The following is a 12,105-nucleotide window of genomic DNA, read 5'->3' as shown; positions in this document are numbered from 1 at the left end:
TTTAACTTTGGCAACTCTAAGCCTTAATTTTGTCATCTCTAAAAAAAGGTATAAGAATAGCATCCCTAGTCTGAAAATCTAAAGTCCAAAGTGCTCCAAAAACTGACTTTTTGGGCACCAACATGATGCCAAGAATTCCACACCTGACATCATATAATGAGTTGCAGCCAAAATGCAGGTACGCTAAAAATATTGCATAAAATTATCCCCAGGCTACCTGTAGAAGATGTGTATGAAACATAAATAAAATCTTGTGTTTAGACTTGGGTCCCATCACCATGATATCTCATCATGTGTATGAAAGTATTCTAAAATCCGAAGCCTTCTGGTCCTGTGTATTGTGGCAAAGACACACTCAACCTGTATTTGTCTTTCAGGTTTATGGTGATTTGTTGTTTTGTTTTGTTTTGTTTTTTTGAGACAGGGTCTTGCTATGTAGTTCAGCCTGGCTTTGAACTCACTTTGGAGCCCAGAGTGGCCTTCAAACTCATGGCAATCCTGCCTCTGCCTCCTGATTGTTGGGATTAGAGGTGTGTGCTGCCATGCCCAGCTCCTATGATGATTATTAAATGAGAAAATTCATGTCAAATCCTTAGAATTTGCTGGTATATAGAAAGAGCTCAATAAATGTCAGTTCTTATCTGTTGAACTTCAAGAAATAGATATAAACAAATACAAAAAACTCATTGTTGGTAGGGCTATATGAAATGACAAAATTTTGGGGTTTTTTTTTTTTTTTGAGACAGCATATCACTATGTAATTCAGGCTGGCCTTGAACTTGTGGTGATATTTCTGCCTCAGCCTCCCAAGTGCTAGGATTATAGGCATGTACTTCAGTACCCAGCTATATTATACAACTGCAATGATACTATATATACTGATTTTTAGGACAATTATCTATCTAGATGTTTATGTGCACTGATGTCCTTTTTAATCAATGCATAGTAACTGTATTTATTTATGGAGTCCTCCTTTGCTGTCTTTTTTTTAATCATTGAGTTTATTGGTACTTTTTAGGTGTACAGTACAGTTACATTCATCATTGGGATCTTATACCTTTACATGACAGGTCTTGGTTCTCATTTTTTCCCCAGACACCTGCCTCCCTTTGCCCCCTCCATCCTTCCCTACTTACGAAAACTTTGTTTCTATATTTTCATTTTCTCATATTTTTTCCTTTCCCCTACCCTTCCCACTTCCCCTATACCTTTAGTCCTTTTCTTCCTATTTCATAGTGTCAGTTATACCATTTGGATCTTATTTACACTTTTAGTTTTTCATACCAGAGAGACTATTCAGTATTTACATGAGTGTCCATTTCATTTAAGAGTATGGCCTCAATAGGCATCCATTTTCCTATGAATAACTCTAGTTTCTTATTCTTTGTGGCTGAGTAGTACTCCATTTTATAGAAAAACCACATCTTTATCCAGTCTCCAACTGATGGGCAATTGGGCTGTTTCCAAGTTCTCCTTTGCCCTTAGTCCCACTTTTGTATTCCTCAAGGAGAAATTTGGAAATAAAAATGTTATGTATGATGAGTATTTGCAGCACTGCTATTCTTAACAACCTCAAACCAGAACTAACCTGACAGCCCAACAGTGAGGACATAGCTAAGGAAATCGCAATCCTAGCTCAGCATAACCCCATGTTACCTCTAAGATAGTGCTTGCGCATGGATTGCAGATAGGTTAAATGTGAAAATCCCTCAGAAATCAGCAGATGCACTGAAGGGATGCCCATGACTAGACTTACATGCTAATGTAATGAGTTCCTTACTGTCAGGTTGCTTAAGTTCATCAACCCCTTTCACTGTAGCTCACTCTTGTGCAAGCATGGAGTCATGCTGATCCACAAGGCATTTTGACTTCTGTGGCTATCCCATTAAAGGGCTGGTTTTTCTTAATACCATATCATACATACATTATATATATATATTTTTTTTTTTTGGTACCAGGCAGGCATGGTACCACTTACCACTTACCACTGAGCTAAATGCCCAGCCCACACAGTTTGTTTTTTTTGTTTGTTTTTTGGTACTGGGGATTGAACTCGTGTCCTTGAGCTTACAAGGCAGGCCACTAAACCGCTGAGCTAAATCCCCAGGCCTAGTGTTTTTTGAGACAGGATCTCCCTGTTGTTCAGGCTGGCCTTGAACTCACTGCATAGTCCACACTGATCTCAAACCCATGGTGATTCTCCTGTCTTGGCCTTCCGAGTGCTGGGATTACAGGTGTGTGCCACTATCCCTGGCCAATAAATAGCTTTTTCTCATTTACCCATTGACAAGTAATAATGAGTGTGTGCCAGACCCTGTGTTAAGCAGCAGAGATTCAATGGTGAAGATGTCAGACTGCTTCCTCGGCTTCTGTGGCTCTCACAGTGCAGAGGGAGAGACACAACCCCCAAATCGCGTGTGGTTTGGACACACTTAGAGGACTTGCAATTCCAGGGAATTAACCAGGAGAGTGATGCATCAGGGAAGATTTCCCCGAAGAAGAGATTACATAGGAAGAGGGGATTACATAGGAGTTTCTCTGTTGAGCGTGGGAAAGAGTAAAGGAGGAGAGACAGCAGATCAGAAGCTTGTAAGGCCTTATGGGAGGAACCAAGGGCACTGAAATAGAAGGCAAGAGTGAGATGGCTGTAGAGAGGTGGAAGGGTTAGCAAGGGACCCGACCATGCAGAAGTTTTCTAAAAGACATCAGCTGGTCCTAAGGATGTAGCTGAGTAGTCGAGCGCTTGCCTAGCATGCACAAGGCTCTGGCTTCCATCCCAGCACTGAACCCTAAGCAAAACGAGACAAAGACAGAACACAACAAAGATGTGTGCAATCAACAGGGCTAGGAGGTTGATGGATGTAAAATCTGACTAGAACTGGGCGGGACAGTGGTCCCGTTTCCTGAGGTAGGCCACATCGAGGGAGGAGATCTGCAGAGGAAAGATGATTCAAGCTTTGTTGTTTGAGGCTCCTATGAAATATCCAGGTGACAATGTCCAGTGGGCAGGGCCATGGAGGTCGAGGTTGACGTTCAGAACAGCAGTGTAGGTCTGATGTACCTGGATCTGCCAGACCATGGTCATGAGCGGGAGAGCACAGCACGTGTGTACAGAGTAGGCTGAGGAATATGGGACAAAGCCCTGAGAATCTACACGATTATAAAGAAGAAACTGGCAAATAAGTGATCAGAAAAGCAGAAAACTTTCACAACAGTAAAAAGAAGAATGGTTTGAAAAAGAAGGTTAAACATTGCTAAGAAGCTTAGTAAGAACTACTAGTGATTTTATTTTTTTGGTGAAAGAATGAAGAATTCACATTAAAGTGGGTTGGAAAGTAGGAGGGAGGTGAGGAGTTTTAAGGCTGATGTAGGTGCTTAGATCTAGCTGGGAAGAGGCGGAAGCAGAAGGTCAGTCTACCGGGAGACGTGGGATCACGCTTTCTTTCTTTGGAAAGACGGAGGTGGTTTTATACATTGAGGCACTGGTGGAAGGGCCAGCAGAGGTCGGTGATGTGTGTGTGAAGGAACTGTTTGCACAAGGAGCCTGCACAGATGAAGGGATTAGCATCAGTGCTGAGGTCGCAGCAACAGGAATGAAGACTCAGAGGAGCACAGGTCCAGGTAGGCTTTCAGATATGGAACCAGAGAAGTTGATGGAGACAATTTCTGGTGGCCTCTGTTTCTCTGAAGGATGACAGACAGTGAGGGGAGGCAAGGGTTTTGCAGGTGTGAAGATGGAGAGCTGGAGTGCGAGCTGCCCAGGGAGACAGCCTGGTGCAGAAAGCTGGCCTGAGTTTGCAGCATGGGTGAATGATTTTTCTCCATGCAGGTTGCTTGGTTTGGGTACATGCTAAGTAGCAGGGGTATTGGGGAGGGGGATTCAGGAAATTGCCCTTTTTCTCCCCTTATCTTAAAAAAACAAAACAAAACAAACTCACTATGTAGCCCAGGCTGGCCTCCAACTCACAGAAATCCTCCTGCCTCAGCCTCCTGAGTGTTGAGATCATAGATCTGCACCATCACACTCAGGTTTTTAACCCTTGTCTTTTAACACAAACTGTAGGATCTTGTATTTTTTTCCAGAGTAATGAAAACTTCCTTACTACAGGCACTGAAGATAGCTACCACTTCTCTTAACTTTTGATGTTAGTTTTTTCCTACATAAGAAACTTTCAGTGTATTTGGCATGTTGTTTTTCCTTAGTGGAATTTCAACCTCATGATGGAACTTAGTGACCAATTTTTCCACTGCTGCGAAGAGTACTGTATCTTTACTTAGCTCCAAGTTTTTGATACAATTCCTAAAGCTTTCTCTTTTCTAAATGAGATTCTCCAGACTGCTGCTTCTGTTTTACTTTCCATCTTTCATATATACAGAATATGAAAGGTGACTGGGTCGCTGTAAGGAGCTGATCCAGATACAACCTAATGTATAAAACCAAACCAGTTATTACACAGGTCCTGCCGCCTTGCCGTTAGAGATAATTTCTCATTATTGTGATAAAGTGGAATATATGAAATTTAGAAAGCAAAGAAAGATTACATTTAAAATGTTTAAAGGACTGGGGATTTAGCTCAGCACACCTGCCTCGAAAGCTCAAGGTCCTGAGTTCAATCCCCAGCACTGGAGTGGCGGGGGGAGAAGACGTTCAAGGAGTTCTTGCCATCAATTTTGGGGAAGGAAAAAGGAATAGGCAGAAAGAGTATGAGCAGAGGAGATGGAGGCCAGGTGACTGAGCTTCTCTTAGTTTATTTATAAACTAGGGTTAATAATTCCTGGAAAAACATGAGAATTAAATAATACTATATATATATAATATACAATATATATTTATAAAATAATTTTTTTGGGTGTACTGGGGATTGAACTTGGGTCCTTGCACTTGCGAGGCAGACAGTGGCACCACTGAGCTAAAGCCCCAGCCCCACAATACATATACATTAATAAAATGTTTTCAATGAGGTACTTTCCATATATAGCAATATGAGTGATGTATTTGTATGTGTCATGTTCCCTGCATATTTTACAGTAATACAAAGGTTAGTTGTTCCTACTTATCATCCTTCCATAAGCTGCTCTTTTGTACCTAAGAGTATTTATCAAGCAACTTTTTACATAGCTGTTTAGTTGCATGGCAATATAAAACTTTTCAAATTTTCTGTTAGTTTTAAAATGGAACTGGGTGGAAGAACAGTAGGGAAAGGAGACTTATTTTAGGTTCCATCATATGGTTTACATGTGATATTTGTCATAGTGTCTTAGACTCTCTTCATGTTTTTTAGATAAAAGGAAGGCCTACTGGAAGATGATTATATAATTTTTCAGATGAGGTCCTGAATCTCAAACTGGTCTGAAGTTGAATTTATAACTGACAGAGCTTGGGTTTGATTAAAACATTCATTGCTTTTTCTAACACCACACGATGTGAATTTTTGTAATTATTTTCTGTTCTATTTTAAGTGATGAAAGAAAAAAATGCATTTTCATATAATAACCACTTGACTGAGAAATTCTATTCTGCCATCTCAGTGGAATGCTTATTAAAACATGGTTGACATGGATATAGTGCTGGGCATGGTGGTGCATGCCTGTAATCCCAGCACTCTGGGATGCCAAGGCAGGAGGATCACAAATTTAAGCCTAGTCTGAGCAATTTAGTGAGATCCTGTCTAAATACAAACAAACAAACAAACAAACAAAAAATGGGCTAGGGGCCTGGGGATATAGTTCAATTCAAAGGATTCTCAACATAGGGAAAAAAGTATATATCACAGAAATATAATCCACTTAAAATTCTTAAATTGTTCCAATTTAGTTAGGACCAGTGCTTATAAACTACAACAGATACCTAGTCAAAGGGTAGAAATATTTGTGGCTTAGAGTAATAAATACATACATACATACATACACATAAACTCTTTACCACCATCTACAGCTGGGTTAACACATGGTAACCTTTCTGTTTCATAGTAAGACCCAAGTGGACAAAAGTGAAAATATACAACAAGCTATCTGAAAGCAGGGTAGTTCTGTCTGAAAATTGCTTAGCTCAATTTTTGAGTAAGTTGCTTTTTTCTTGAATATTTGGAAGCTGAATTTTACATAGTTATCATCTCGACTCTAAGAAGGAAGCATGATTCTGGCAAGAGATATTTTTTCCTATTTTGCATCAGATAATACTAAAGGCGTATGATCAACTACATGTACAATTTGCAGGCAATTATAGTATTTAGTGAAAAACTACAATTCAACTTTTCAATTCTGTCATTTATAATGCTAATATTTACAATTACTGCATATTCTAGAATACTAACCAGTGGCATACTCTAATCATGCTATCTATTTGGAAAAAAAGGAGACCTAAGATTGTCTTTTTTTAAAAGATTTTATTACATACTAGTTTATTCATGGGATAACCTTAAGGTTTTAGGAAAGATTGCTCTCGTATTGACTCTCAAATGGGAAACAGTCTGACATTTAAGCAAACATACTTTGTATTATTAGACTTTTCTCAGAGATTTTGACTTTCATAGTCTAGACCAGCTGCCTGTGTCAACAGTCATTGAAATAATATTGCTTTATCTCTATCCATACAGTGGCTTAGCAGCAACCTGTGTTGTCCTGTTGCTATCCCTCATATTTCACTCTATGGCTGCGTGCTAGTTCCTAAATCTTTTTCTTGGCCCTACCTTCCAGGAGACGTATTATCTAAAACATGCTTAAGTGGAAAATTTTTTGCAGCTTTCACTATGACTTTTAGTTTCAACTCCTATTCACTCAAGCCTGCTATGTAATCTGTACTTATTTACACTTGCTGTGTTTTCCCCTTCTTGGCTAACAGGAACCCGTTACTGCCTCCCTGTCACTCAGTGGTGAGGTTATTTTGGGCTTTGAGGGCCGGGGGTAGGGCCAGGCTGGGGAGGGAGCTAAAATAAGTCTTATGGCTGAAGCTAACTTTTCAAGTCTCATATACATTGTAATCTAATTCTCTAATTCTCATTAGGAACAGAATTTATGTGGATACTCAATTTATTATCTAATTATTTGAAATAACTGAGAAACACATCTGTGGTTTCAGAGTGATAGTGTTTCTTTTTATGCTTGGTTCCACATTTAAAAAATTACAGAGTCTGCATTTTGAATTGAGCAAAAGGGTAGAGAAGGATCATTTTTCTTCCTTTATATTAAAAAAATGTGTATGGCAAATAGACAAGGAAAAGAAAAGCTGTTATCAATCTACAGTTACAAGATGACCACTCACTGAGCCAAGAAGTCAGTGCAGCCATTGTTTTAATGAAGTAACCCAAGATGTCCCCCTTTCCAAGCATCCCAGACATCAGATGGAGGGAGATGGGCTAATGTCATCTTTCTCAAATATCTGCAAAGATTCTGACAGTGGGAAAGGATTTTCATGGTGAATAGAAGAAACATTACAGAAGGGAATGACTGGTTCTTATAATATTTAGGTTTTTTTTTTTGAGACAGGATCTTTCTGTGTGGTTCAGGCTGGCCTTGAACTTATGTAGCCCAGGCTGGCCTCCAACTGGAGGTGATCTTCCTGCCTCAGCCTCCTGAAAGCTCAAATTACATGTGCATACCACCATGCCCGGCCTAATATTTAGGTTTTAAATGAAGTTAGGCTTTGATCAGCTTCCAGCCAGTTGATCTATTTAATTATGAAAGCCATGCAACAAGTTTTTGGTTTTCCTATAGTTTTCGTCCTTACATTCCTTTAGATTTCATGTAGTCTTTGTTTTAGAGATCACTGCCTTGCCTTTGGGATAAGCCAATAAGGAAAAGAGAGAAGAAAAGGGAATTAACTTTATATCAATATGGGTCTTCCTTGAAATATATATGTAATAAATGTTAACATAAGTTAAAAATTTGGTCCATAACTTGAAGACATTTTCACAGAACATATTGCTCTCAGGTCCTTTAAAAAAATAGTGAGCTTTTCCCTACTAGACATCTTTCCTCAGGCACTGAAACTGCAGCCATCCAATAAATAAGGAAGAGCAGAAAGAGGGAGGTTTAAAAGTCACAAATATTCTCCAGTAGCTAATTCTTCGCAAGTCTAGCAATGAGATTTTTCCATTCTGCCCTCTTCTTCGTGATGTATGTGGGGGTGAGCAGCTGCAGCAGGGAGTCTGGCTGTTGCCTAAAGAAGTTCTGACACAGGGCCTCAGTGTTACAGATCACGTACATCCCACAGTCATAGCTGTTTTGTTGAGCAGGGGCTTTCTCTTCCACAAAGACGAGTTTGTCTCCTTTCCTACCTAAAAATGCTTCTAGTTTCTCTGCTACCTGCTTTGCATGGATGGAGTTGCTTTTGCTATGGGAATCATAATGAAAAAAGCTGTTTTTATCTTGGAGATAAACCAACAAACTCCAGTGGGTTCCCCCAGCTGCCTGGTTGGAGTTATCATTGATGGCTAAAAACACAACTCTCTTGTGGGGAAGATCCAGGGGTTCAAGGAACATGGCGATTTCTGCTGGGCTATTAGTGCACTTGATGAACTGGGTGACTTCGGGGCTGATGAAGCAGACAAAGTCAGAGCAGTCACGAAACTGACTGTTGGCAAAATACTCAAAGGCAAATCCAATAATATGGTCATTGAGCCAGCTTGGCGGGTCCAGTAGTGAGACGTCTGATTGCCGCAGAAGACTGTCCATGTAACTCAGGACTACAGGGTCCATCTTGCACTGACCAGGGCCGCTCAGAAGTTCCTGAAACTGAAAGAGAGGCAGAAGATAGTGTCTACTGTTGAGTATGATAGCAGGCTGTAAAATGGTAGCTATTTGTACAGGGTTGTGTAAAGATTAAATATATTTATAGTTTAGCAATAATACGTACCTGGCTATGACTAAACATACAAGAAACTAGCATATGTTCTATATATGAACAATCATTTAGAATGAAAACCTTGAATATTTTCTATGCAGATCCAAAGTATGGAATTTTAATTTTCTATTTAAATGCAGAGACAAAATCATAGCTAATGTTTTACCATGTACCATAACTGGAACCATATGTTGGCTTTTTAATGAATATGGCTAACAATAGCAAATTATTTTTGTGTTAAAGATGAATTTAAAGGATCTGAAGAAAAAGTTACTAATTACCAAGGGAAATAGTTTCCATTTTAACACTAATTTTAAGAGATTTGCTCCCTCCTTCCATAATGGAAAGTAACAGTGATTCGAATTGTAGTTAAAAATGGCCTGGGTATTTAGCTCAGTGGTGCCAGCACCTGCCTCACAAGCACAAGGTCCTGAGCTGGATCCCTGGTACCAAACAAACAAACAAACAAAGAAAAAGAATTGCACTTAAAAGGAACTCTAATTTCAAGAACAAAAAATCATGAGAGTAATATAAATGAAATTTATTCCTGATTCTGATTAGCATAAGTGATATATAACATGTCTGCTAATTTCTCACCTTTTACCTCAAGGGGTGGGATGAAGACTATGAAATTAGCAAGTCTTTTGATTCTCTCTGCTTTTCCCTCCTCTCCCCTCCTTCCTTCCTTTATTGTAGCACTAGGGATTGAATCCAGGGATCCCTGAGCTTCATCCCCAGCCCTCTTTATTTTTTATTTAGCCATGTCTTGCAAAATTGCCTATGCTGGCCTTGAAGTTGTAATCCTCCTCCCTCAAGCCTCACAGATAACTGGGATTATAGGGTTACAACATCATGCCTGGCTCTTGTGACTTTTTGAAGGGCTGTGTGGCCCAGGAATCAGGAGGGTCTAGCCCTAGTTTACCACTGATACGCTAGTTACATTTTGAACAGCCAATTAAGTGTTTTTGTCATCTTCATAAAGAACATCTACTTGCCTTCCATATCTAAGAGAGTTGTAGAGAAGGTCAAATAATTTTACTTGAAGATACTAGAAAATTAAAAAAAAAAAAAAGTTGTCCAAGGGCTCAGCGGTGCTGCCACCTGCCTTGCAAATGCAAGGTACAGAGTTCAATACCCAGAAGTTGTTCAAATAATATTTTTGTTAGCCTTTGGATGATATTAGTAAGATAATCACAAAATACAGACAGAACACCAAATCATTCAAAGCAAATAGTGTTTGGGAACAAATATCCATTCAAATGATCTTGTCCAAATAGCAGAATGACTAGTTTAGAACAGAAGCAAGACAAGGTTTCTGATGGGATTAATATGCTCGTGATCATCCAAGGCACAATGGTAACAAAGAGAAGAAATCTAATTGGTATAGAAGATGATATAATATTTGAGCCTACAGACTCAACAGAGTTAACAGTTAACTGCTATACCCTGACCTGGCAGCATACTATTTCTAAAATTCACAATAAATTCTAAAATTCAGCAATAAATGGTTACGCACAGTTTGGGAGTATAAAACAAAGCACAGTGCTGGGTGTGGTGGCACATGTCTATAATTCTAGAACTGGGGAGGCTGAGGTAGGAGGACTGCAAATTCAATCCTAGCCTGGGCAATTTAGAACCTGACTGAAAAAATAAAGGGAAATGGTGTTGGGGGGGATGCCAGAGATTAGGCTTAGTGCAAATGCCTTGTGTTCATTCTCCAGGGTCACCAAAACAAGTAAACAAATAAGCCAACCAATGCATGTTGTAAGAAAATAGTGGGCCAGGGATTTAGCTCAGTGGTTCTGCTGTCGGCCTTGCAAGCGCAAGGACCCAAGTTCAATCCCCAGTACCAAAAACAGAAAAAGAAGATAGGGCTAGAGTTATGATATCAGTTTAATTAATTCTGGCCATTAGACCAGTTGTTTTAGCATTTGATTATACATTAAAAGAATATAATTTTGTGATATAACTATTTTTATGTAATCTAAACCCCACAAAAACCTATACAAAAAAATAAATATACCCTTCAAGGAAAAAGCTTAAGTAAATGAAGCAACAGAGATATCCAGGATGGTCTTGTTCTTTTTTTCTTTGGTACTAGGGATCGAACTCAGGTCTTGCGCTTGCAAGGCAGGTGGCAGAACCATTAAGCTAAATCCCCAGTCCCCAGGATGGTTTTATGTACACTGAATATATCATAATCTGAACTACTTCAGAAATATATAAGGTTGCTTATAAAATACATAAACAAGATGGCATTCACTGAAGTTTTCTGAAGAAGACAGAATAACTAGAGCAGAGACCTAAACTAGAGCCAGGAATGAAGTTAACGAGGCATAGAGCACATTTGTTATGGGTGAGCCACAAGTTTGGCTCTAAGCTTTTGGCAGGTAACCAGAGAGAGTTAAGTTAAACATTCACAATGTCCAAAAGGTAGAAACAAAGTTGCTGCTCAGGAGAAGTAAAAGCATTCCTTGTATTAGGGTCAGATAGTTCCTTCCCCCTGGAGAAATGTTTGTGAGAGACAAAATGGTGTACCATAACAAGTATGTCCCACAATATCCGTAGGACAGATTGAATCGCTTGATAGGAGTCTTTCTTCTAATGCTCCTGAATATCCTGCCTAATGGCCAGGGGACAAACGGCAGTCTAGTGGGAGGACTGCTGGAGACTAGATACTCGGCTTGCTCATCTGACTGGCCAGGAAGAAGTGAACACAGCAGGGATGATGACACGAGTGTCAAGTGAGGCACTGGACGAGCACCCACCCAGGCCTTCAGTGAATACAGGGTAGTGGTGAGTGCCAGATGGAACAGCTTGGCAAAGCCCTAGGGACCTGAGAGCGCCAGCTGAAATCAGATCCACACTTTAACAGCCAGGGAAGGACAGGTGCCTACAAGGAAGAGTGCCTGCAGAGCCTCTCACCTCGGTGGGATTGTCCACAGGCAGGGCCAGTATTTTCTTTGGAAAGTTTCTGTGGGTTGGGATTGAATGTAGCTCAGTGCGGCACTTGCTAGTGTGTGGAAGGCCTTGGGATCAATCCCTGGAACTGCCAAAAAATATTTCTTTGTATTTTTTCTGAGTTTTAAAATATTTAGCATGTAGACAAAGGATTAAACCTTTAATTTTATTTCATATAGTGTGACTATAATAGATTAACCCACAAAATTCTAACACAAACAAAAAGAACTTAATTAACCTTTGGCCAAACCACCTCGGCCAAGAAAAAGAACTCTAAGCAATTTTTTTTTTTTTTTTTTTTT

The 12,105-nt window shown here is 39.6% G+C and overlaps 2 protein-coding genes across 10 annotated transcripts in view; one reads left to right on the top strand and one right to left on the bottom strand.

The window, feature by feature from the left end:
* Myo9a (myosin IXA) overlaps positions 1 to 12,105 on the top strand; it is a 271,547-nt gene that overhangs the window by 6,821 nt on the left and 252,621 nt on the right. The window lies entirely within an intron of this gene.
* The window catches only part of Senp8 (SUMO peptidase family member, NEDD8 specific), a 24,535-nt gene continuing 19,980 nt past the window's right edge, over positions 7,551 to 12,105 (bottom strand). For all 3 annotated transcript variants that reach the window (XM_033756133.1, XM_010627412.2, XM_010627422.2), the window contains one exon: positions 7,551 to 8,733. In XM_033756133.1, the coding sequence (XP_033612024.1) occupies positions 8,059 to 8,733 (675 nt within the window). In that variant the 3' untranslated portion in view covers positions 7,551 to 8,058. The remainder of the gene's footprint in view (positions 8,734 to 12,105) is intronic.

The sequence above is a fragment of the Fukomys damarensis genome, unplaced genomic scaffold, assembly GCF_012274545.1.
Source record: "Fukomys damarensis isolate Sample0158 unplaced genomic scaffold, DMR_v1.0_HiC HiC_scaffold_25, whole genome shotgun sequence".
Taxonomy (NCBI): domain Eukaryota; kingdom Metazoa; phylum Chordata; class Mammalia; order Rodentia; family Bathyergidae; genus Fukomys; species Fukomys damarensis.
Note: the sequence above shows the minus strand (reverse complement) of the source record. Positions and strands in the feature narration are given on the sequence as shown.